The sequence below is a fragment of the Myiozetetes cayanensis genome, unplaced genomic scaffold, assembly GCF_022539395.1.
Source record: "Myiozetetes cayanensis isolate MyiCay16 unplaced genomic scaffold, myiCay2020 scf1, whole genome shotgun sequence".
Classification (NCBI taxonomy): Eukaryota; Metazoa; Chordata; class Aves; order Passeriformes; family Tyrannidae; genus Myiozetetes; species Myiozetetes cayanensis.
In genome coordinates this window covers 11,592,546-11,617,798 of record NW_026086604.1, presented here as the reverse complement: position 1 = coordinate 11,617,798, position 25,253 = coordinate 11,592,546, and the positions used below count along the sequence as shown (strand labels likewise).

Sequence of the window (25,253 nt, the reverse complement as noted above, 5' to 3'; positions counted from 1 at the left end):
ATTGTCTTACTGTTTAAACATTCAGGCTTTCCTCTCTATTTCACAGTTCATAAAGCACTTTTATGGTGTTGAGGGTGTTTTTTTTTCCAAACAGAGAGAAGGCAGTTTGTTTTTCTAGCGTTGATTAAATCCTACATCCCACAAGCAATGAACCTGTGATACTGTTCTACTGTTTTTAATTGTCTCCTTCTATTAAGATGCCAGCACTGTATGTCTTTCCTGCAGCCCCAGCACATCTTTGCTCTGTGCCTGGCACAAGCTCTGCCAGGTCTGAGGTTAATGTGTACACAGTACAACTCATTACCCGCGCATTGCTATCTGAGCCAAAAATCAACACGATTGATCCAACAATATGTTTGGGCTTGGGACTAAGACTCAAATGAGGTCTCACCAAAAGCAAAGGTCAGCAACTTGGCACAAATTTCGCTGTGAACAGAGAAAGCTTTTCTTCCAAACTATTCATCAGGGAAGGTACAAATGACAACTAATACGGGCCTCATTAAAAATGAGTAGAGGAAATCCCTTGGAGAGGGTAAGGAGGCTCCCTCACTATCAATTTTTTTTTTCAGTCCTTTCCTAAAGCTTTTATTTACGTTACAGTAAAGACAATGTGGAGCTTGGAGGTAGCTGTGGGGTTTGGGGTTTAGGAGACTCATTAGACTAATTATCATGATGTGCACTATCAATTACTGTCCATTTAAGCAGAGGGAATAATTCTGCAGGCAGAAATAAATCTTCAGAACTGAAGAATCTGGGAGAAGGAAATAAATGGATTTTTTGTTTTTAATCAGCACTATTATTTCTTTTAGTTAAAACTCCATTGTCAAAACATTTCCCATCTTAAAATAACTAAAATAAAACAATCATTAGTTTAAGAGTGGGAGAGAGGAGAGGAATGATACATGAAACCTTTTCAATTGCGGATTTGTTTCAAGTACAGTTATTACACGGATTTTACTCATAACTCAGGTACTTCTGCCACAGTCAGGCCCTGAAATCAGAACTTCAAAATATGCTATTTTACATATGGTATCAGCATGTTCTTTCTTCCCCAGTAACCAAGGGTGTTGAAAATGCTATTGATACAACAATTAGACTGCAAGAGAAACACCTCCCTGCAGTCTACAGAGTTGCTGTGTTGCAATATAATTGTCTAATCACACATTTTTGTAAGGGATGTTGTGGTATTATGGGTATAATTTTATTTTTACAGGATTTGATAATAAGGTAAAGTGTTGGTATTAATAGCCCTAGGAACTTATTACATAAACAGAGGTTGAGCATAAAAATTGAACTGGAATTGTAGAGTTTGCATTGAGTGAATGTCTTGCCATGTTGAAAATTATAATGCATATAACTTTTCCTTCTTCACTATTTTTTTAAGCTCTCTTATTCTTCCAAAGGTCAATCCTTCTTTCCAACAGAAAATGTGACTTCTCCTCAAGATATATTTGGAAAATCTGTTTATTTTTCTCTGTTAACAGTTGTTTAGCAAAACAGCATATACTTCTTCTACTTGTACCAGCAGTGACAGTCTGCTCTTCTGCAACACTCCTCAAACATTAACCAGCTCATCTGTCCTAAAAGCACTTGTGGGTAGAGACAGCACACCTGATTGAGTGGGTGAGCAGGATGGGGCAATACTATGCAAAAAGACAGGGGAAAACCCCAAATGTTTCCTTCTAAATTAGAATATTTTTACTAAGAATAGCTCCATTTTTGGCAGAAGTTTTCCCTGAGGAACAGCTGAGGGACCTGGGGAAAGAATGGCTGCAGAGCAGAGAGAAGAGGCTTTTTTTATGGCCTATTCTGCTGCTTTCTGATCTATTTATTCATGCCATTAATCAAAAAGCTGAAATGGGAGTATTGTTGTGCTAGAAAAAAAACAAAACGATGACTGGGGTGAGAGGAATTCATATTGGGCAAAGCCTGAAGGTCAACACACCCCTAACGGGCCCCTCCATTCCCCTGAACATGATTTTTAACTTCAGGAGACAAAAACCAGCAAATGAGAACAAGGTAACTTTGAACAGAGAAAATGCAGCTTGATGGGAACTTAATGTTTGGGAAATGTAGGATTTTCTAAGATAGACAATCCCTTTCCTTTCAAGCTTCTTACATGCAGCCTGTAATCACAGAAATGCAGACAAACAAGCAAACAGAGTGCAAGGGCACAGCTCTTGCAAAACTGTTTCCCAGCACCCCTCACATTGCACCAATATGTGCTCAGGGCACATCAGCCCTGGAGATGTAAGAGTAACTCTGCTTGTTTCATACAAGTGACATGGGATGTAGGGGCCGAAGGGTGTCCACAGGGCTGCTCGGGTCAGTGCAGTCAGTGGGGTCAAGGCTCAGGGCTTTCCTCTTGCTCAGACTGCATTTGCCTTGCTCTTTGTTTCAGCTGAGTTTGCCCCCAAAGCATGGCCCTTACAGAAGCCTCCTCACCCTGGACAACCACTCCACAGCATCTCCAAATGCCCAGGATGAGCTCCACACCTTCCTCAACCTCATGCTTTCTCCCACCCTGCATCCCACAGCTGGGCAAGAACTGGCACTCCCCTTTCCTGACCCACCACTGCTGACACTCCACTTGCATCAGAGAGAGGAGACAGAAACACACTGGGGCAGAAGTAGACCAGTTGTTCTGGTACTTAAGTGCTTAAAATAATTTGGAAGGGCACGCTCTACTCCCCACTGACAGCAGGGCTCGATTTGGGTTAAGTAGAGGTCTCTGCTTCCTTATGCAACACATGTTTTATTAAGGGGATCATGTTGCATTTAAATCACATTTGAAAACCAAGGAGCATCACTGTCTCTGATTTCTTCACTGTCTTTCTTGCAATATTTTCTGTCAGAGGCTGAGAGAAAAAAGGAAGCCTTTTCCTGGCTCTGAAGGAAGGGGATCAAAGCCTTCCTTCACATCATACCTATATCTTTGCTGCTTTTTTTCCCAACTGAACTTTACTGCAAATATGTTCAAACAGACTTTCAAACCTGTGAAGCCACAAAAGGTGAGCTGACCCAACATCCTGAAAATTTAGCAAGATCTAGGAATAAAATTCCTCATCTACCAAAATCTGGAAAGCACCTTATCCAGCAAAATCCAACCCAGCCAGACAGCAGCTCCAGTTTGGGTTATCTAGAAGAAAGAGCTAAGTATTCATGCCATGGCAGCCACACTGTTAAAACAGCCAGTGCTCAGGGACACACCAGGATGTGCTCTGGACCACACTGGGACGTGGTCCCACCACCTTATCATGCTGGAGAAACCAAGGCAAACAGCTCCCACACCCCAAAGAGGCCCTGAACTCCCCATTTCCTTCTGGCATCCGCTCCTCCATCCAAGCTACAGCGTTATCATTTCCCCTCTCAAACCCTGCCCTGGGTTTGCTGACCAGACGTCTGCAGAGGTCCCTCTCACAGCACAGCCATGGGCCACCACAGGTCCCACCTGTGGTTCATGTCCCCCTGCCTGCACAGGCACAGCTGCCAGAGCAGGAGCCACATCTTTGGGCTCAGAATTCCTCCTGACAGAGGAAGGGAGAAGTTAAATAAAGCTTCAGGGCGAGATCACTATAAAAGGGAACTTTCTCATCATTCCTGGGGTTCACAGGAACAGTGATAACAATACACTGTTTTTTATGGAAAAAGTTTAAGTCAGCTATAAGAATGGTTAGATCACAACTGAGGCAGAGGGAATTTGGGAAAGGTGTGACTACCTCTGCTGGGATCCAACCAGAACTAATGCAGCCCTCATTGGAAGGGCAAGAGGATAGGGCCTAGTTTAAAATGCAGCTCAATTTTGCAGGAATAATCTCACACCTGAAGGCACAAGGGTGCTCATTTGCTATATAACTGTGCTCCATAATTATCTAATAGAGGGGTTTTCCTTCACTATAACAGTCAACAGTAGTGCAGAAATACAAACTTTCGAGTTTAGGTCCTTCATGCATTTACCACCATTTTCCTACAATTCTTCATTATTTACTTATTGTTCTTTCCAACCCCTTGCAGCACGTTTACCTGACTCAATTTTATGATTTCTTTGTCACTCACTGGTATGGCAAAAAAATAGCATGTGTATTATGGATAAAGACTGGCAAAGCCTTTAGAACAGTACAGTGAATGAAAAGGTTGTTTTCAGCCTGAGTTTTCCTTAATGTAGCCATTTACCGAACACACCTAAAGCAAGAAGAGAACGATGTCACTGCTGATAAAAGTAGCCTGTGGAGAAACCCTGCTGAAGCTGGAAGAGGAAATTACTCTTCATGCTATTTCAGGTTTACGTCTTTCCTAAGAACAGGCTGATCGTTATCCCAGATAATGAGACTGTTAATGTAATTAAGAGCTCTGTTCTGGTGTTTTACAAAGCAAACAAATATGTTCTGGTATTAATAGGCTGCAAGGTTAAGTGACATGGGAAAAAAGCAGGATTCTTCACTTGGATGTAGGTGCTCCACAGCAAGTCATTAGCTGCTATTTAAAAGTGCAATTTCTAATTTAGGACACAAGGTTTTCCAATTTGAAGTATATATCATCTCCAAACGGTCAGATTAATTTTAAGATTATGACCAGATATAAATTATCAATATGAGAAATTGCATCCCTCTCTAACTTCTAACAGAAGGCCAGGGCCAAATTGCCTTGCTCTTCTTCCTGGGCATTATAGTTGGGTAATATTTCCAAACCTGCCTAGATCATTAGTAAAGAAAAGAGGGATTTACAGAAGAGAGGGGAAAAAAATCCCTGTAGAGACTAAATATTTCATAGAAGACCACACTATAGGAATGTGTAATTTACTTGCAAATAAGTTAGGCACTTCAGTAGTAAGTTTTTCACCACATATCCATGTTTCTAGCAGGTTATTTATCTGGTTAAATAATACACTGATTTGTACTGGGTTGAGAACAGTACAACCCAAAGCTCGCTGCAATCTCAGCCTAAACATGCACAGGTATTTTCCAGGCCCAGAAAAAAGACCTGGGGATTAGTATAACTTAGATTTTATTCCTGAAAATGCCGCTGGTTCAGACTGTGCAGCCTGACGAGGCAGCCACCCCAGAGGAGGAGTTACACGCTGCCTAACTGAAGCAGCAGCTTCCTGACCCCCTCCTCCTGGCCACACGTTCTCACTACTTGTCTTGCACTGGGATCTGCCTTTGTCATAAAACCTGCAGAAAGCTAATGGTGAACCTCCAAAAGTAAGGAGTTTTCTACCAGCACTGCCACCACCATGATGGAAGAGCTAGCAGTGCTAAGGGGAACCAGCTACAACCACAGACATGGCTGTGCCATCTTTTTTAAAATGCTGCCTAGCAGATGCTGTGCTTCAAGGGAAGGTATAAATAGATATAAATAAAATCAGAAAAAATCAGATTCATAATGTTAAATAATGGTAAAATATTTTAACCATGTGATGTATGGGCTGGTGGGTTTCTCATGCAAAGGCATTTTAAGCTCACTTTTACAATTTGGAAATTATATAAAACTTTAAAACTGAAGATCTTCACTTTGAAAATTCATTTGTCTGTGATGAGAATAACAATGCAGCTCTGTTGCTGTCTACTTATTTTGCTAACCAGTGAACATGCTTTCAAAGGAAATGGTAAAACAGAAACATTTTCATTTCACACTGGGGAGAAAAAACAACCTCAAATACACTTCCATGTCATTTGCCTAAATCTTGTTTGGACAGCTTGCACGTCTCACAATATTTCTGTTATCACTAACTCCTCTGAATTAGAGTGAGAGCAGGAAGATAAATATAATACTGCAACATACAGCTCGATACTGGAGAAGATCACTCTGCTGTGATTGCCTCGCACTTCAGCGTGAACACAATGATATGGTTATCTAAGGTTTGAGGAGATGGAACAGCCTGCAATATATTAACACACTTTTCATTTTGGAGATAGTGTCAGGAGCTGAAAAACAACTCCAGTTCACCGTGCTGCTTTGGTTATTTCCCCTCCAATATCAGGTCTTTTCTTACCTCTGAAACCCACACCAGATTTGAGGAAGCAGCAACACACTTGCCCTGTCCAGGCAGAGCAACATGAACAGAAACCAAGTGCTGGGGTTAAGATCTAATGAGAAAAGCCCGTAAGAGCCTTTTTTTCTGTAGCTTCAAAAATTAACATTCTAAAAGACAACTTGCAGCATCTCCTCTTTTTAAGTTTCTCAAAGGAGCTTTGAGATAATTTTAAAAAGTCCACTGCCTGTAAGACATTTGACATCCAGAGAAGAAAACAGTCTCTGGCTGCAGAAGTGCTTTCTTCTTCTTCCAAACCTACATTTGAAGTGTCACTGGTGCAGAGAGGACAGGGAGAGATGTACAGCTCAGTGTTTCATTTATTTTGGGGTTTTTTTTTCACTGACCCAGCTTGAAGCTGGCGCCTGGCTACAGCTTCAGCTGCCCCTGAATGCTTTTGCTTGCGTGGCTGACTGCTGAATTGGCAAAAGCTACCTTTGCAAAACCCCTTTTGCCAGAACACCTTTTTGTGTTTGCATTAAAGAGGTAAAAATTTAGATAAAGCTTTTGCCAATGATATCTTGGTCTACTGGAGCAGACGTTAGAGAGTGATAAAATAAACTACCATTTCCTCAGTGTTTTAGCTCTCCTCAGAATTCGCTCCTCAACGAACTCTCCTGAAGGTACTCAGTGGTACGTTGATAAGCATAAGGAGAAGGGCAGCAATTCCTGTTTCAGCTCCTCTATTAAGTCATGAGATGTACAGAAGTATTAAAAAATTGGGGGAAAGAAAGCTGAAGAAGACATTTCTACAAGGACTGAAAGCATTTCTGGAAAGAAGAGGAACAATTAACACACACATGGAAATGCTCCTCAGTTTGGATGACATTACTAACTTGTTTTTTTATATTTAGGTGCTAAAAGTATCTTTATAGAGAGCAGTAAAAAAAATCCAGGACCTGGAAATAATAAAATCCACACGTAACTGTTCCCTCATGCTTTGCATGATTGTTTATTGCACAGGTCTTGCTGAAATGAAAAGACAACTACAGGAAATACAAGGTGATGAGGAGTGCACACACTTCATTACAAACCAGTACGTGATATTTCTTTTAGTTACAGAGAAGATTGAGGATGCTGGTGACTAATACAACTCCCTAATCCTTGGTCAGCTTTAGAAACCCTCCTCATAAAGTCAAGGTCAGGACAAGGTTATTTCCTTAATAAAAAGAGGGAATATGGAATCTCTAATGATTGCTTCTGGCTGTTTTCTCCTATCTATAAGAAGGCCACAGTGAGCATTTACTTTCTTAAAGTGATGCAGAGCTCTCTGCTTTACCTGCAGACGGACTCTCGCTGCCCACCCCAGGGCACAGCCAGGGACCTGAAAGGGATCTGCACAATGAATGTTTCAGGCTGAAGACCACAAATTTAGGGCTGTCTTCACAGGGAAGTTCAGTTAAGGTGGTAGAATCCCATTAGCGTGCAGTTGCTTAGTACCTTAGATAACCTACTACTTATTTCAGCGTTACCCACTGAGGGAGGCTCCCTAATGAATCTATTTTTGTAGTATCATGAAGGTTGAAGTTTAGAGCTAAGTTTAGAGCAGAGTCATATAAAAAATGTCAAACCAGGAAATAGCTTAATGAAAGCAGAGAGTAATCACAGCAAATTACAGTGAAATATCTATGGGATTACATTTTGCATTCCCCAAACAAGCAGAGGAACAGTCATTCCATTTTGCCGAGAATTCACTGTAAGGATATGCTATGTCAGTAACATAATATGATGCCATAATAGCTGTCTTAAAAGTTGCAGTCTAAGATGCTTTTTTGACTCTGTGGGAGGCCCATGCTGGAGCAGGCTCGTGGCAGGACCAGTGGACCCATGGAGAGAGGAGCCCACCCTGGGGCAGATTTGCTGGCAGGATTTGAGACCCTGCAGGGGATCCACACTGGAGCAGTTTGTGAAGAGCTGCAGCCCATGGGAAGGACTCATGTTGGAGAAGATCATGGAGGACTGTCTCCTTGGAGAGGGAGGAGTGGCAGAGGTCACTTGGTCTGTTCAGCCTGGAGAAGAGGAAACTGAGGGGAGACCTCACTGCAGTTACAACTTCCTCATGAGGGGAAGAGGAGGGGCAGGCACTGATCTCTTCTCTGTGGTGACCAGTGACAGCACCAGAGGGAATGGCCTGAAGTTGTGTCAGGAGAAGTTTAGGTTGGATATTAGAAAGAGGTTCTTCACCCAGAGGGTGGTTGGGTTCTAGAACAGGCTCCCCAGGTAAGTGGTCCCAGCACCAAGCCTGACAGAGTTAAAGAAGTGCCTAGATGATACTCTCAGGCACGTGGTGTGACTTAGGGATGGTCCTGTGCAGGGCCAAGAGCTGGACTCAATGATCCTTGAGGGTTCCTTCCAACTCAGCATATTCTGTGATTCTGTGACCCCATGCTAGAGCAGAGGAGGAGTGTGAGGAGTCCTGCCCCTGAGGAGGAAGGAGATGAAAGGACCACAACCCCCATTCCCATGCCCCAGTGCCACAGGGAGGGAAGAAAGGTAGAGAAAATCGCATGTGCAGTTGAGTCTGGCAAACACCTTCCCCCCTGGGCAGGGGAAGGTGTATTTTTAAGTTTGGGGTTTATTTTCTCATTACCCTTTTCTGGCTTGTTTGGTAATAAATTAGATTAATTTTTCCCCAAGTTGAGTCTGTTTTGCCCATGATGGCAATCAGTGAGTGACTTCTCCCTGACCTTATTTCAACTCACGAGCCTTTCTTTTATTTTCTCTCTCCTACTCAGCTGAAGAGAGGGAATGGTAGAGCAGCTTTGGTGGGCTCCTGGTGTCCCACCAGGGTCAACCAACCACACTGGTATTTATGGTGTGCTCCCATAAATCCCTGCAGAATTTAATCCCTCCCTGCTGACAAACCCAGGTTTCACACAAGGAGCATCTGTGGTCAGCACCTCCTCTAGCTGCCTTGAACACCTCCTCTGAAACAGTTATAAAGAGTTTTCATATATACAGTATATGCACCTTCTTCTCCCACCCTGCAGGCTATCACTCTTTCAATCCAGGCTTTACAGCCCACAGTCCAGTAACAAAAGAAAAGAAATGTCACATTGCTTTTTACCATATGTAGGAATTTTCTCTACTTTTCAACAGGTCTCCAACATTAGAGGAAGGTGGGAACTTCTGACCTCATTCCATTACTACTGAACAGTTCTGGAGGGCTTTTAGTGAGAAAAACATGCTGGATTTTTAGTAACAGTGTCACTGCAAATCTCTCAAGGCTAATTCTTGGTGACAGCCACTGTAAATACACTGGAACATACACAGAGCCACAGCATGACCCCAATAAAGGCAAACCAAGTTTCACCATTAAATTTCATCAAGACCTTGAAATGGTCTATAATAAGTAACATGAAATAAGATTTCAGTCAATAAAGGAAAAAAAAAAAGAAAGGAGAAAAAAGCATGTGAATGGGATATTGTGTATTAACAGTAAGAAGAGAAAACTCATAAACCAGAAGCATGCCATGTGTCCATTTAAGATGATCTGTTACTATTATACTTATAAGATCTATATGATCTGCTACAGAGCAGTTAACCTTTCAGAGGAGAGGATTTTGCAACAGAAAAAGCCTCTTACATTCAGCTTTTCATAAGTTTATAGAAAAACAAAAGGGAAAACAAGATTAAAGATTTCATGATTGTACAGTTTAATACTGTTAAAATTTACTTACCAATTCTTTGGTGTTGTAACACCAAATTATTTCCCAAAATTTTTACATCTTTTACAGCACAAAGCCACAGAATTGTGCTGTCAGCCCCACTTGGCAAGCTTGGAGGGAAGGACAGGAAAACATACAAAATCTGCCTGAAAAGTTTTGTAATCTTTGTGTCACTGCAAGTTGTGTGGACTGACCCGTGTTTTGCTAACAATTAATGGTGTGCCTTCTTAAAGGACAATAGGTAGAAATATGGCACCTGTGCCTGTGGCTCCAGTCTTTTCATCTACAAAATCCAAAACTGAGTTAAAACATACAATAACTTTTTTCAGGGCAATTGCAGTCAGTTTTCCACATCTGTCCTGGATGCATGGGTTGAAAGGGCAGTGTGTACATAGGGGCCATTTTTCCACACACTCCAGTTGGAGAGGCACAGATGCTCTGAACAGCTGCCCAGGCAGTAGCTGGATGGGAATTATTTCTAGGCACAATTCTAACACTGTTACTGAAGTAAATCCACACTTATCAGTTGGTACAGTGCCTAAAACAAATTTTGAGACTACTGATTTAAAACCAGATCATTTCATACTGCTGCATTCATTGGGTGGTCTTCCCACAGGTCAACAGATCCCAAACTACTTTTGAACTAAACACCAGGTTCCCCCTGTGGTGTAAAACATTTTGATACTCAAAACTTTGCAAGATGGACAAGAGTTGCCATTGCAAGCTCAGCCTTCTACAATGCTCAGTTCAAATGCAGGATTACAATTAAAGAACAAGCTCCTAGGCTTAATGGGGATGCCACCTCATACTCCAGACCACACCCAGTTCCCGTGGCCACGCACAGCACAGGGGTACACCATGGACCAAGTAAGTGGGTACTTCCCAAGCTGGGAGCAGGGAGGTGACTCATAAGAGCAGGGGAGCTCGGGGCTGGTCAGTTTTTGTGACTCATGTCCCATACCTGAACTTGACATGACACTTTTTTCGCTCTCCTAGGAAAGTCTTTGCTAACTGGCATACAGAAGCAAAGACTACAGGGACCTTCTAGTTTTCTAATTGTTTGGGGTTTTTAAAGCACAAAAACTGACATGTTAAGAAAAGAAAGGTCTTCAAGGAAAGCTAAATCAAATCCCAGAATCTCATTTAGTCTCTCCACTTCCAGACAAGTCTGAATTCAGGAACAGAGTTCAAGACATAGTGAGTTTAGAAAAGAAAATAAGAATAGTTTTCATTACCTTTTCTGCAAGCCAGCCTAGATGCCTAATCTCTCGACTTCCAGCAATCCCTGTTTTACCCAGCTGGTCTCTGACCTCTGCAATCACCCTGGGGATGAGCTCATTGACACTGGAGTGGATGGCATTGAACCAGGCCTGGGCTGTCGCCGAATCCTTACTCCTGAGCACCACGGTGTGCTTGGCATCAGGTGAATGAACTTCAATAATTCTAGAAAAATGGGGGGGGGGAAACATTATGTTCATTCATACACTGTTAGGCAGCTAAATTTATTACCTCTCTTAGTGATATCAGTGAGTTAAAAAGAATGATACTAGCACTAAAAACTTACCTTTACAACACCTGGATATAGTAGGATCCTGAACTAAAGCCAGGTCTCTACTGGCATTATGATAAAATCCTTGAGAAGGGGATTTGCCAATGCTGATGCAACCCCATATACAGCAGATCAATAGGAGTTTCAAATATGAAGGCAACAGCACCATTCACTCCCATGGCAGCCACCCAGAAACACATGGCAGGTGACTGAGAAGCCAGGGATAAGTGGCTGCCTTCTTTAGCTGGGCATCATGGCACAATCAGACTTTTTCACTGTGTTTACTTTACACCTCCAGAGATAAATGAAAACCACTCCTCATCCCAAACAGAGACATTCTCTTAGGACTGCACTGTGATTTCAGTGACACCACTATGCATTAGCCAGAGGCTACTGCAACTGGCCTTCTCCAGGAGTTACCGCATGCTCAATGCTCCATTTAGATCCTGCTAACAGTGGCAGCAAGAAAGTGCTAACCACAATCATATGACTGCTGCTGGCAGGCATCTTTTACAGATTTTCCTGTGGAAGGAGATGATTTTTTTTTCCAAAAAAACTATGCCTACTAGACCATCCTGTGGGTTTCTATCCCACCACTGTGGTTTGAAAGGCACAAACGAACACAGTTTTCAGGAAAACGAATCCTGTTCATTGTGGTTATGGGACATGTGCCAACACCTTTGCTAACAACAACAACAAAAGTGCTTTGACAGGCAGCTACAGCTATTTCAGCTTTGTTCTCAGTGAAGTTATTAGTTATTTAGTAGGGCTTTGTGTGCTCTTTATAGCTTTGTGGGTCATTTTTACTTGAACATTTGTTAAATAACCCACAAAGTAATAGTCTTGTTTATCTTTATGTGGCAATTATAAAACCAAGCTCTGGTCATTGCCCATCACTCAATTCTGTATCACATTTGTGGTTTTTTCATTATAAAGGTACAGTGACTTCCCCTGAATGTTACTCTCACAAATTCGACCTGGGATCTGAGCCTAAGCACATACTTCTGTCCTGAGTATGGCTGCCCAATCTCTGGGACACACAATGACTCCTTTCTGCAGCAGAACATTAATTAGTTCAGTGGAATTTATTCAGGTTGAGGTTCAAAACAGTACTGTAATGCAAATATTTGTTATGCAATTACGAAGTCCTGCAATTTGGAGCTTAACTAACAATTAAGAGGTTTTAATTAATTGGTTAAACCAGAGCAGAATCCAGAACAGAGGGTGACTCTATCTGCACAGCTCTCTGGGACTCAGACAAACATGGTTTCATGTTTGTCCATTTTGGGAAGGGGAGGTCTCCATGTAGACACTGTTCTAAAGATAGAAAAGGTCATGATTTTCCAAACTCAGCAGCTGAACTGTTCAGGGTCCTAAATCACTGGATAGCTTAAAATGTGGGCTGATTTTTCAGAAAGTGCTAAGCCAGCACAGTAATGCATGATTCCTCAGTAAAGCTGCTGCAGCTCAGCACTGTCTGAAGATAAAGGTTCTTATTTAGTTGCTCCAGGATGCTCCAAACATTCAACTTAGGTACCAAAAGTAAAATTCCTTGTCAGATGATGCTGGTCTCGTGAATAAGAAAACTATGTTTATAGACAGGCATGTTCCCAATCACACTCTCACTTTTTCTGAACTGGGAGAAAAACCATCTCCCTGATGGTTATGATTTAGCCATTTGTATTCACTGATTATTATGGTCATGCACAGCTATCGCAACTTGGTCTGTCTTTCCATTAGAAATACTGCTCTCTCACTGCCATCTGAACTGGAGTTTGAGCTTGTTCTTGTAGGCAGCCATCAATGAAAACAAACTATGCAGGCTTGGATTTTCAAAGTACACTGTGGTAATCAGTGAAATATTGTTTATTATCTACAGAGTACTTTTTGGCAGGAGATATTACAGCATTTTACAGATCAGGTCAGTGACAGCATCCCCATTTCACCACCAAAAAAAGAGGAAGAGTGAAAAACCCAGAAAAGGCCAGGAGTAGCAATCAGGATTTTCAGCACTCTGTCTCCCATTTTAATACTTCTTTTAAAAACAAAAATTATTTGAACATTATTTGAACCAGCAGATGTGCTGGTTTTGAAAAATGTTAATGCACCATATGCATGGTGCGAAGCAATGCTCTTTACACAGCCCGTGGTTGCTATATGGGAACTGCCACCTACAAAGTCACGGCACATCAAGCAGTAAACAAAGTGCTGAACACGGACTATAAAAACTGAGAAGAACGTGCTGCTTTTTCAGTTGCAAAGGAGCAGCAGCAAACTTGTGTGATTTCTTTACAAGTTAGAGTTGTAGCAGGATTTGGTTTAAATATAAATTATCTATATCTGAAAGAGCTTCCAAATGGCAACTTGCTTACCTCCAATTTGAAAATTCTTCCTTAAAGTAAGTGGATTAACATACAAACAACTATTTTGCTTCATCGAAGTGTATTTCCTTTCATGGTGACTATTTAAGTATTTGTACAAGAGTTATGTCCCCTACAACAATGAACATTTAGACAGCTGTTAACAATTCTGTTTCAGGGTTCCAAACCATGCATATTCTAATACCTACACGTTCAAATGGGATATCAAAGTATATATTCTAGTATACATACGCATACACACATACCGAGACATGCTTGAAGAAAAACTCTTAAAATACCAACCCTTGGTGACTTCTAATGGAGCTGTTTTGAGGAATGGTTGTCAGTCATCAAAGTTTGATGGTGATACACTAACAACCGTGGAAAGTCTACCTTGTTCCCTGAGCTGAGTAACAGGATGACTGGACAATACATGTTACACTTCTCAAAAGTTAGTTCAAAACAGGAATAAATGCTGCTTTGACAGCTCTGAAACTGCATCTTTTTATTCATGGCACTTTCCCAACCCCAGAAATATGTCTGCAAGCATCGCTCCTGTGCAAGCTGCTAGGTAGGGCACCTTTCATTTACGCACCTTAAGGATGACAGTCTAAATCCTCAACTGCCTGAGCAGGACACTAGAAAACTTTGGCAAACCAAGCTTGCAGATTTCCACTGAAGACCCAGGACTCCTGTCTCCACAGTCAACTGGAACGGAGATACTAAAAGAAACTTAAAATCTTCCCAGAAACCCATGGGCTCTGACAGCAATCAGATGCTGAAAGTGCTGTGTCCCTATAAACTCTTCCCTTTTCTGCCTTTCAGCCTACGCTGCTTTGATTCACCAGACCATTTGGATGATGCTTTCTATATAGCAGCTGACTGATGGCATTTCCATACTTTTTGAAAAGCAAAAATATACCAGTGGCCTTAGTAAACTCCAAGACTGAAGCACTTAAAACATTTCCAGCAGTCCAGCCATTGTAGTTCTGATTTGTTCCCTGGCTAAACTGACCACTGCTTACTGACTTCTGTTTATCTGCAGTTCAGTGATAAAGTTCCCTTAATTCCCCACTGAATTGAAATATTTAGGGCAATGCCACAGCTGTGTTTATTCTCACACTCCACCACAGTTATGTAAATACTGCATATGGAGCTGTTTCTGATAAAGCCCATACCAACCCAAAGGAATTATATGTTAGCTCTAGATGACTGCCAAGATGTGCGGCATCTCTCCAGCTTGGCAATGCATATGAATGATATCACATTTTCTCAGAGATCATTTGGCAAACCTTATAATAAAAGAGTAATTTTCTCTCTCCTTCTCAAAGAGTCTCACTGAGCCAAGGAGTGTTTCCAGCATCCCCTTCTCCACCTGCAGAACAGGGAGGTGACACAAAACCCAGTGTCTCCAAATGCTCTAACCTGGCACATAAGAGGAAAACTCTATCCCTCGCTTCATCATCCAGATTTTTTACTTTACAGAGGATCATAAGAAGCTGAAAGTGAACGTTTGATAGGCCATACTCATTCCCCATTTGATAAGGCCTCTTTCTGTAGGAGTGTTCATTATCTAAGAAATAACTTGAAATAACTCTTGAAAGCATTTCTCCCACCAGCATTGGCTCAGCACCAAATCAGGCACTGAGTTACACTTCATACCTCTTCCTGGGTCAGATTATGCATTCAGTGACTGATTAAAGTGTGGAGTAAGTCCCTTGAAGTTAATGATAAGCTGGAGCCAGAGTTATTTGAGTCCATCACCAATGCTACTTTGATTTTTCACCGGCATAGCCAGGAATAAAACAGTCTGTCAGTGACTCTGCAAACTTAAAAATTAATCAAAGGCCAAACTGCTCACTCCATCTCCTGCATCATTGTTTCATGGTACATGAAACCATGGTAAATAATTTTGTTTAATTTTGAGTGTACAACAATAGGAACCTTTCCAGGAAAAGGAGATACTTAGAGGAACACAATCTGATTTATATTTAAATAGTTGTAGGTTTTGTTATTAAATAATTTTTTAAAAACTGTTAATGTTCTTTAGAATTCCACATGCAGCATCAGGTGATGAACCAGGAACAAAACACATTAAAATTAAGGAATGAAAACTTTGGGTTTAGTCTGCAAGGAAAATATTCCAGAGAGGCTGTTAGGCTCACAATGAATTCCCTGGCATACTCTGAAGAAGCATATTCCTATGATAAACCTAAATGGAGTTGAAAACAATTTTACCAAGTGAGTGTTATCTGGTAATCAAATGGAGTTTTTCTGTGTGAAAGTCCCTTGGTCCCCTCACTGCCACAGTTACTTGATGACTTTCAACTTACAGTGCTAAGAGTGATGTACATATTTGTTCCTTGAGAGCCGGACTAGAGGGATGTCCAACCAGAGGGTGTACATATCAGTAATAAGCTGTCACAGTTGATTTCATTTCTATTTGCCACCAGCTGGGTTTTATTAAAAGGGACATCAGCGGAGTTGTGCCACATGCAAGTAAAGAAAGGATTCGTTTCTGTAATGGACTTGCTCACACCACTGTGTGCTGATGCCGACCGATCTGCAGAGCTCATCGCACACTGCCTTCTCCACCCAAAACAAGTACAAAAGGAATTGAATAGTTTTTAAATGTATATGGATGTTAAGGAGCAGGACTCTTAGCCCACATTGCCCAAAAGACCTCTTATCTTTTACTTTCTTGATTTTTTCTTTTATAGTCTGTTTGTAATAGTGCTGAGTATTGGTAACCCGGGAATACACAGTCCAGTCCTCTTCACAGTGGATTCAGTACCAAACAATGGTAAAAGTGCTGTTTCAAGGTGCAGCTGGGGTCAGTTATTTGAGAAAAAAAAAAAAAAACAAAAAACCACAAGAGCATTATTTCATAGGCATGGCAGGACTTTGATTTAACCTTTGGAAGATGGAAACTTTAAGGCCAGAAGATGTTGTGATTGGTGTGGCCAACTCACTGACCACAGCTTCCTGAAGCAGATGTTTTCCCTGAAGCAAAGCCAATCTCAAAGCATCTTCTGCCATCTCAAAGCATCTGCAGCAAAGCAAACCTTCTGCAGCTGGAACTGCATCTGGGCTAAGCAAAGAGCTACTGACAGCAGCTGGTAATAGTGGTAAATGACCCCTTCAAATTGAGATGAGGAGGGTCTCATGCTGCTGCATGAGTAAGAGATCATGGTCTTGGAGAAGAATTACATGTCTTCTGAGAAGGAATGCCACTGTTGCTGTTAGGCAGTGCTGTAGTAGGACCCAGGGCAAAGAAGAGGACATGATCCACAAGCCTGGGTGAAAACTGATATGGAAACAGGAAAAATGAGTTGAGCTGCTGATAGGTCAACTCTGCCTTGTGGATGAATTGTCACAGGAGAAAGTCCTGCTAGAAGAGAGAAAGAGCATGTCTACCTTATCTAGCAGGACATGTCTCCATGTCTCATTATTTTAAATACCTACTTTTTGGCTTCCATGATCAAGAATCCCAGGGATCACTGCTTAGTTGCCAAGTGAAGCAAAACAGAAGCCAGACGACCAAGACAGCAAAGCCACAAATTCACTCTGGATCAATTACTGGCCTCTGAGTGCTGTGGGAAGCAGCACCACCTGAGAGCCAGTCTCCTGAACATACTGGCAGATTCCTTAGGGACTTCCACTACCGGCAGTGAACTCATCTTCCCATTGAACAGACTCAGGGATTGATGGAAAAGCTGTATATAAGTGATGAGAAGAAGTAACAACTTCACCATAACTCCTACTACAGTAAAACTGGAATTTCCATCAGCAGAAATGGGTGTGCAAGAAAGCTAGAAGAGACTGCAGGGTACTAAAATGGCAGTGTATCCACAGCCTAAGCACTAAAGATCAACGTCAGCATCTACCAACACTGAGGTGGGGCACCTATGGTGGCAACCCACCACCCAAGGCTCACGCTGAGGATGTAATTTGCTGCCATACCAGTGACTACACAACGTGAAGGAGGGAGCAGCGCTAAATACACCACCTGAAAATCCTGCTTCTTAATTAATGGCAGGTCAGGCCAGATCAAAGCTGTAAGACTGAAATCCAATTTGCAGACCCGCTGAGAAGCAAGGGAAAGCCCAGCACTGAGCATAGGACAACAGCCAGGCAGGATAAAGGGTCTTGAGGTTGTCACTATCTCCAAGTCAATACAAAGGCTGTGGGGACTGGGAGCATGGCAGGAAACTGAAACTCTTGCATATCAACTTACTTTGTTTGGAAGATCTCAGGGGTCTTAAAACTGCTCTTCAACATTATTTAGCAGCAACCTGGATGTCAGCACTTACATAGCTTTACATACAGACACACATAAAAACATGATGAACTATTTGTTCTCTTCTGTCCTGCCCTGCAGCACTCACACTGCTCTTGGGGAAGGCAGAAAGCCCCCTGTCATTATGTCAGGGGAAAAGATGGGACTTTTTTTTTCCCCCCCTTCAAGAAAATGAGACAAAACTAATCTCAGATTCACCAGGACCTGCACAAATTGGCGATCAGTCACAACATGCTGAACTATCCAATTCTACACTGGTACACCAAACACCCTTCAGGAAAACTCAGCGGTTTCCACTGCGTCCCCAAATACTGGCACATTCCCCCAGCAATACACTTCTCAAACCATTGCCCAGAGACTACAGCAATCTTTAGGACATTATATAGGTATTTTAATATGATTTAACAGAACAAGGATAACACCCAAAGTAAAAAAAAAAGTAATGAACATCCAAAGTTCAACCTAGTTTGTTAATGTATTTGTGTATACTCTGGATACCCTGGAGGTTGTTCTGCAGAAAATTGCCTGCTGGATTTTTTTCCTTCTTCCAAAAAGCTTAGCTGGTGATTTGAACTCAGAAGAGGCAAAAACATTCCTCTCAATGAAAGGTATAATCCTACAGAGGTGTCTGATCTCAGTGGCCTTTCTAAAAAACAGACAAAATAGACAAAAACAAGTATGATCCAGAGCTGCCCAAAAAGCAGCTAATGTAGATGACAGAGGACTGTCAGACACCCAATTATTGAACCATTAATTATTAATTCCAGTAGTAAATGATTTGCCCCAAAATTCTGTTATAAGAGAGAAAATAAAATCTTACAGGTCTCTCATCTGACAACCCTAACCCTGAATGCATTGACTCTGGCTACCAAGGAGGGTCCCACAGCCATGAAACATATCAAGGAGGAAGAGGATGCCTTCCCCATGGCCTATCCCACAGCTCCACTCCTGTTCCTCACACCCCAACTTCTTCCCTCTCCTACCCTCAGGGTATTAAAGGGGACATGGGGAAACAGCAAATGCCTTTTTAGCCAAACTACCTAATGTCTCTCAGCTTCTAAGAGAGAACAGTAGATAAATTTCAAATGCCACCTACTTGTTCATCCCTTCCAATAAAGAGTAGATTTTGTGAGCAGAGACATCCAACTTCACACAAAGGGTGGATTTGGATCCAATACAGTAAAATATTTGGGAGCTAAGGTTAAAAACCCATGTTCATCTTGACCTTAAATTCACAACCCTTTGTGGGCAAGGATGTAAAACATAACACAATGTCCTTCTCAAACAGACTGTGCACACTGCGACAGCACAGAACAGGGTGGTTTAATGATGAGGGGTGAGTCAAACAGAGCTTCATCCTGATTATTGTAATTTTTGTTCTTTTCTGGATTTGAATTACACTCTTTCAAGTTGCTTTACTTTACTGTTGGATTGCTGATACAGTAATCTAAATAGATAATAAACACAGCCCACCAGGAGGAAAAGAAAAAGTAAAAAAAATTCCTGATATAAATCAGGACTTTGACTGTAGCAGGCTCAATAACTCCTTCAAAGGACTTATTGATATTCAAATAGTAAAACATGTCTGTACCAATAATGATAATTAAGTGCCTTTCATTCAAGGATCTCAAGCTGTAGCTCACAACACCACTGTGAATTAAGTACGGTCTCTCCACTTCACAGAGGTTTTGTCTACCAGAGAGCAGCTCAGAGCAGAGAGCAGCTCAATAACAACACAAGGAGCAATTCCTTGAGGAGGTGTGGACGGGGATTTTTAAATACTAGTAAGGTACCCATTACATATCTTTACCTTTGCTCTACCCCACGCATTCCTAAGTCCTTTATCTTTCCTTGCCCATATACAACATACAGTAACAGAAAAAATACCCAAGTTTCCCAAACCAGAGCCCAATCCTGCTAAATCTGTACTGTCCACTAGGAAAAGGAAATTTCTACCTTCCCAGGAAGCCCTACAGAGCTGCTGCTGTCCACCCAGGACTGACACAGCTTCAGCATGCTGCAGCAGTGCCGGCACAGTGATGGAAACAGTCCATCACCTCCTCAGTCCTGGGTCCAGGTCTCAGCCTTTGCCCAGCACCTAACCCCATCTGTGTTTGCTACTACCGGTATCATTGACCGTGCCCGGTGTTATCAAACTACCTCTTAAGAGGCAGAACACAAGATCAACGTGATCTATGCTCTCCAAGAGCAGCTGTAAATCATTCTGGTACTATGGTCACTCTGTGGCAGTGCTCTGCCCTCTGCAAGCCCCATATGCGTATGACTTATAGAAACCATTTCCCCAATAGCAAATTAAAAACCCAGGCTGTAAAACTGCACACCTAAACCACACTGCTCTTTGAGGAGGATCCGGCATTTGCTTTGTGCACCAGCAGCTGCTCATACCTGACAGCATCAACGTATGGTCCTGTTTACCAAGCAGGAAACAGGGTGGAGGCATAAGCCAGACCATGTTTTCACTAAGACATCTAGAATCTTTTCTACTTGCCTCCCTGCTCCCTCAGCTGCCCTTAAGTTATATAGGTGTGAATGTGAAGAGACACAGGAGCTCCTCGGTCTTTCATCCCCTCACAGAATAGAAAAGAATCAGAACAGAACAGAATAGTTCAGCTGCAAGGGACCTACAGTGATCACCCAGTCCAGTTGCCTGACCAGTTCAGGGCTGACCAAAAGTTAAAGCCTGTTGTTAAGAGCACTGTCTAAATGCCTCTTAAACACTGACAGGCTTGGGGCATCCATCATCTCTAGGAAGCCTGTTCTGAGGTTTGGCCACCCTCTCAGTACAGAAATGATTCCTAATGTCCAGTCTGAACATGTCCAGCCTTGTAATCCTTTTACAGAAAATTAGCTGTACTTTGTCTCAGCAGCTAAACTGGGAGTGTTGGCAGGTCCTGAACTATGTGTGGTCATGTTTTGTAGAATTTTACTGAAAAGGCACAGACTTTCTACCAGTACTCCAGACATCACCTCTACAACCACATAATCAGACTCACAGATAAAAATGCATTAGAAAAGACTGAGAAGTCAATTTTTGAACAGTGCTGTCCTAAACTAGCATCCCAGATTTTTGACTTTTACTTCAAGATGTTTTCTTTCTGTTGCATCGGCAAACTTCTTACATTTGTTGTCAGCATTCACGACTTAAGTTTTTTGATGGAAGGACTTGTTTCTACTATGTCATATTAAATCTGTCTGAAACTCAGTTTTTGCCTTAAAAAAGAAGCTTAACTTTTGTTTTCATGTCTTATTGTAACAAAAGTTAATACATGCAAATTTACCAGAATTTGTTTTCTACTTAAGATTTTGAAATGCCATTTCAGAATCACACAGGGCTATGCATAAATTACATGCTTATATGCCAATTACATTTCAAAATGTTAAATCTCACTGACCCTGTTACTGACATGTTATTAAATAATGTAAAAAAATTTTTTATAAAAGAATGTGTCCAAAAGGAACCACTTTGGGGAGCGACAGCTTTGCAATAAATCTTGCAACTGCTTCTTTCAGTGAATCAGTATTTGCCAATGTAAAAACAAAAAATAAAATAATGAAGCAGCTTAACTCTATTGTTGCCTTTGGAGCAAACAGTCTGTCCTGTCCTGCACCTCCCTGTTGTCTTGGGAAGCTCATGCAATACCCAAACACAGCTCAGTGTGCAGAGCCCAGGACAAATGGATCCCAGCCAGTTCCTCAGCCACCTTGTAGTGGGCTGTCCCTGGCTGAACACCAGGCACCCACCAAAGCTGCTCTATCACTCCCTTCCACCAGTGGACAGAGAGAAAATATAATGAAGGGTTCATGAGCCGAGATAAGGACCAGAAGAGAGCACTCTCCGAATACTGTCATGGACAAAACAGACTTGAACTTGGGGATATTAATTGAATTTATTACAAACAAAATCAGAGCAGGATAATGAAAAGTAAAATAAATCTTAAAAATACCTTCCTGCCATCAGTCCCTTCTTCCTGAGCTCTACCTCCTTTCCCTCAGCAATGCAGGGAGATGGGGAATGGTGGTTATGGCCAGGTCACCACATGTTGTTTCCACTGCTGCTCAGAGAGAGACCTTTCCCTGCTCCCTTTCCACAGTTTTCCATGAACTTCTCCAATGGGCAACAGTTCTCCGTGAACTGCTGATCACGCTTCCATGGAATGCAGTCCTTCAGGCACAGGCTGCTCCCACAGGGTCACAAGTCCTACCAGGAAACCTGCGCCAGAGTGGACTTCTCTCTCCATAGATCCACAGGTCCCTGCCAGGAGGCTCCTGCTCCAGCATGGGTTTCCATGGGTTCACAGATCTCTCAGGCATCCACCTACTCTGGTGTGGGTTCCTCCATGGGCTGCAAGTGGATGTCTGTACTCCCATGGACCTCTACGGGCAGCAGGGGCACTGCTGCCTCAGCATGGTCTTCTCAACGGGCTGCAGGGGAATCTCAGCTCTGGCACCTGGAGCACCTCCTGCCCTACCTTCCTCACTGACCTTGGTGCCTGCAGAGTTGTTTTTCTCAGATTCTCACTCAGCTCCTCTCTGACTGCAATTACATCTGTGCAGTAACTTTCCCCCCCCTTCTTCAATATGTTATGACAGAGGTGTTACTGTCACTCCCGACTGGCTCGGCTTTGGCCAGCGATGGGTCCATCCTGGAGTTGTCTGTCATTGGCTCTGTCAGACAAGGGGGAAGCTTCCAGCAGCTTCTCACACAAGCCACCCCTGTAGCTGCCCAGCTACCAGAACCTGACCATGCAAACTCAACACACTTGTAGAACACACCTGCTCAGTTTTACCTCCTTCTTGTAATTCCCAGTCCAACCCTGAAATGAACAAAAGATAAGGAAAGTTCCTTATCCGTTTCTCCACGTGTTCTTGGTGTGAAGTCTGTGAGCTGCAGCCGTACTTGCTACAGTGCTGCTACTGTGTGCAGCTGACAGCTGGCACCACACTGCTGGGAATCTGTCTTGGCCCATTTTTCCCTGCTTCCAGACCAAAGCAAACCTTTCCCATCGGACGGCCAAATCCGGCCAATGAGTAACTCAATCACTAAGACTGGACCCTGGTGAAGTTCCCTGTAAGGATCACACGGCTCTGGACTCGTGACACTGGAAAAACATGATGTGTGCACATTAAGTGCTGACAGGATCAGGCCCACACATCCTGGGTTTGGCTGAAAAAAAGTGTAAGCAGGATTTCAGGGTGACTTCAAAAGCAGACCAGAAAATCTTTTTAGTCCACAAAGTATGGTCTCATTCCTCCAGGGAATGTCATGTCTCCCATGCCATGTACAGAAGTATTGTATTACGTCCCAACGCACCAACAGAAAAACTTTCACCTCAGAGACCTATTTTTTTTTCTCCTATTCCTTAATATCATCACCAGAAATTGATGAAAAGCTTTCTACACCTCAGTAAGACTTACTGCTTATTGGTATTACTATCCATGACCATTCCCACGTCCCTTCACTGGGAGGGAATGCTCCTCTGTGAGGCCTGACATTAAACTTTACTGCTGCCACCAAGATCATTTATCAGTGAAAACACAGGCAAACAAGTGATTTTGGTAGCAATTATTTTAAGCATTTTTTTCCAATGGGCCCTGCATTTGGAGGAGAATGACACTAAGAAGCTCTGAATCTTTTCTCCTGTTGCCATGTTTATATTATTATAAAAAATTCCTACACACTAAGTATGGCATTAGTTTGTATTAAGGATCTTCTCCTTGTTACCCTACAGCTTTTTTAATCAGGTGACACAAAAGACAATTCCCTACTTCCTCCAGAGTGAACCCACAGGCAGGGTAGCTGAAGGAGACATCTGAGAACCTCTGGCTCTAGAACCACCAAACTTCACTCCTGCTCCAAAATAACAAGCTCACCAAATCAGCTGAGATTAGACATAGACTTAAGAATCTCTTAACTGGGGTGAGTCTTCCAAGAGAAGAAATCCTATGCAGGGCCACCAGCTCTAATGGGAAAAACCATTCTCCTCCATGCCCATTAAACCCACATTTCACTGCAGCTTTCTAAGAACTGGAGATAATTCCCTGCCAACAAGCAAGTATTTCCTTTTAGGTCTTTTAACATAGGTATCTCCTCATGCTGAACGTCCAACCAGTCCAGGCTGGTTCCACAACGTTGCTATGACATTATCCTCCACCTGCACTGGAAAACTCAGGCTTTCCATGCCCATGCTTATTCTTAGATGAAAATTAGCTCAGTCATAGTTCAAAGGAGCCCTTCTATGGCCAGCATATTCTTTGGCAGTCTGCCAGCAGTGCTCTCCTAAAGTCATCCAGCAAAGTGACACCATCAGTTATAAAATCTATGTGTGTCAGGTCACTAGGTTATGAAACAGAAGTGTTGTAAGCACATAAGGACATGGTTTGCGCTCTGCTGTGAATGAAGATAAAACTATTTTTGTGGAATCAGACTACTGTCTTGGGATGCATTCCAGTGGGAAAGGATTGCTGCATTGTAATAGCATTTCTCCTGGGAAATACAAGTTCCAGTACTCAGAATTGTTAAAAAACCCTGAAACTGGTGAGGATGGTAATCGATGGGGTGCTGCTACTACACTACAACTGCCACAATGGCGAGGTACTGTGGGCTTTGATGGAAAAATCCAGCTTAGACCGCACTGTGCTGGACCACAGTAACAACCAGAAGTCAATCTTTCCACAGGAAATGACAGCAACACAAAATGAAAACCATGATAACAAGCAAAATGACTCTCCCACACATTACTTCCTAGTAACACCTAAGAACACACATTTTTAGCATGCTTCAAAAAAGTTAGCTCCACTGCAGAAGTATCATGAGCAATGAGTGTGTGTCCCTCTGAGTCAGCCCTCCTGGCCCTCAAACCTAACTGAGAACCAGGAGAGTGACAGAAGCTGAAAACTACAATATGGTACAAAGAAAAGGGGAAAAATTATGACAAAATGAAGCCAACACGTGTAAAGTATCATTACACTGTATCGATTCCAACAGTGTGACCTGTACAGGTATTTTTAAACTACATTCCATGGCAGAGAGAACGACAAACTCTCAGACAAGTAAGTGATACAGCTGTCAAACCTCAACATCTTAAACTATACAGATATATGTGGAAAAAAAGTGGTCAATATCAATAAACATCTTGATTTAAACTGAGAGAGACTGCCAGGGTTATTTCTGCTTTACAATTGCACTTCTGTAGTGGTCAGTTATCACTGACTACGGTGGTAACCACTTGGTGAGATGAAGGGTAGAAGGACAGTAAAGAAATACTAAACAATAAAGCATGGAGGGCAAAAACTAAAAGGTCAGACAAATATGAAAAAGAAAGAT

General features: G+C 42.3%; 1 protein-coding gene across 1 annotated transcript in view; it reads right to left on the bottom strand.

Annotated features, from left to right (window-relative positions):
* The window catches only part of SNTB1 (syntrophin beta 1), a 110,407-nt gene that overhangs the window by 30,717 nt on the left and 54,437 nt on the right, over window positions 1-25,253 (bottom strand). The window contains exon 3 of the mRNA XM_050319207.1: window positions 10,935-11,142. Within this exon, the coding sequence (XP_050175164.1) occupies window positions 10,935-11,142 (208 nt within the window). The remainder of the gene's footprint in view (window positions 1-10,934; window positions 11,143-25,253) is intronic.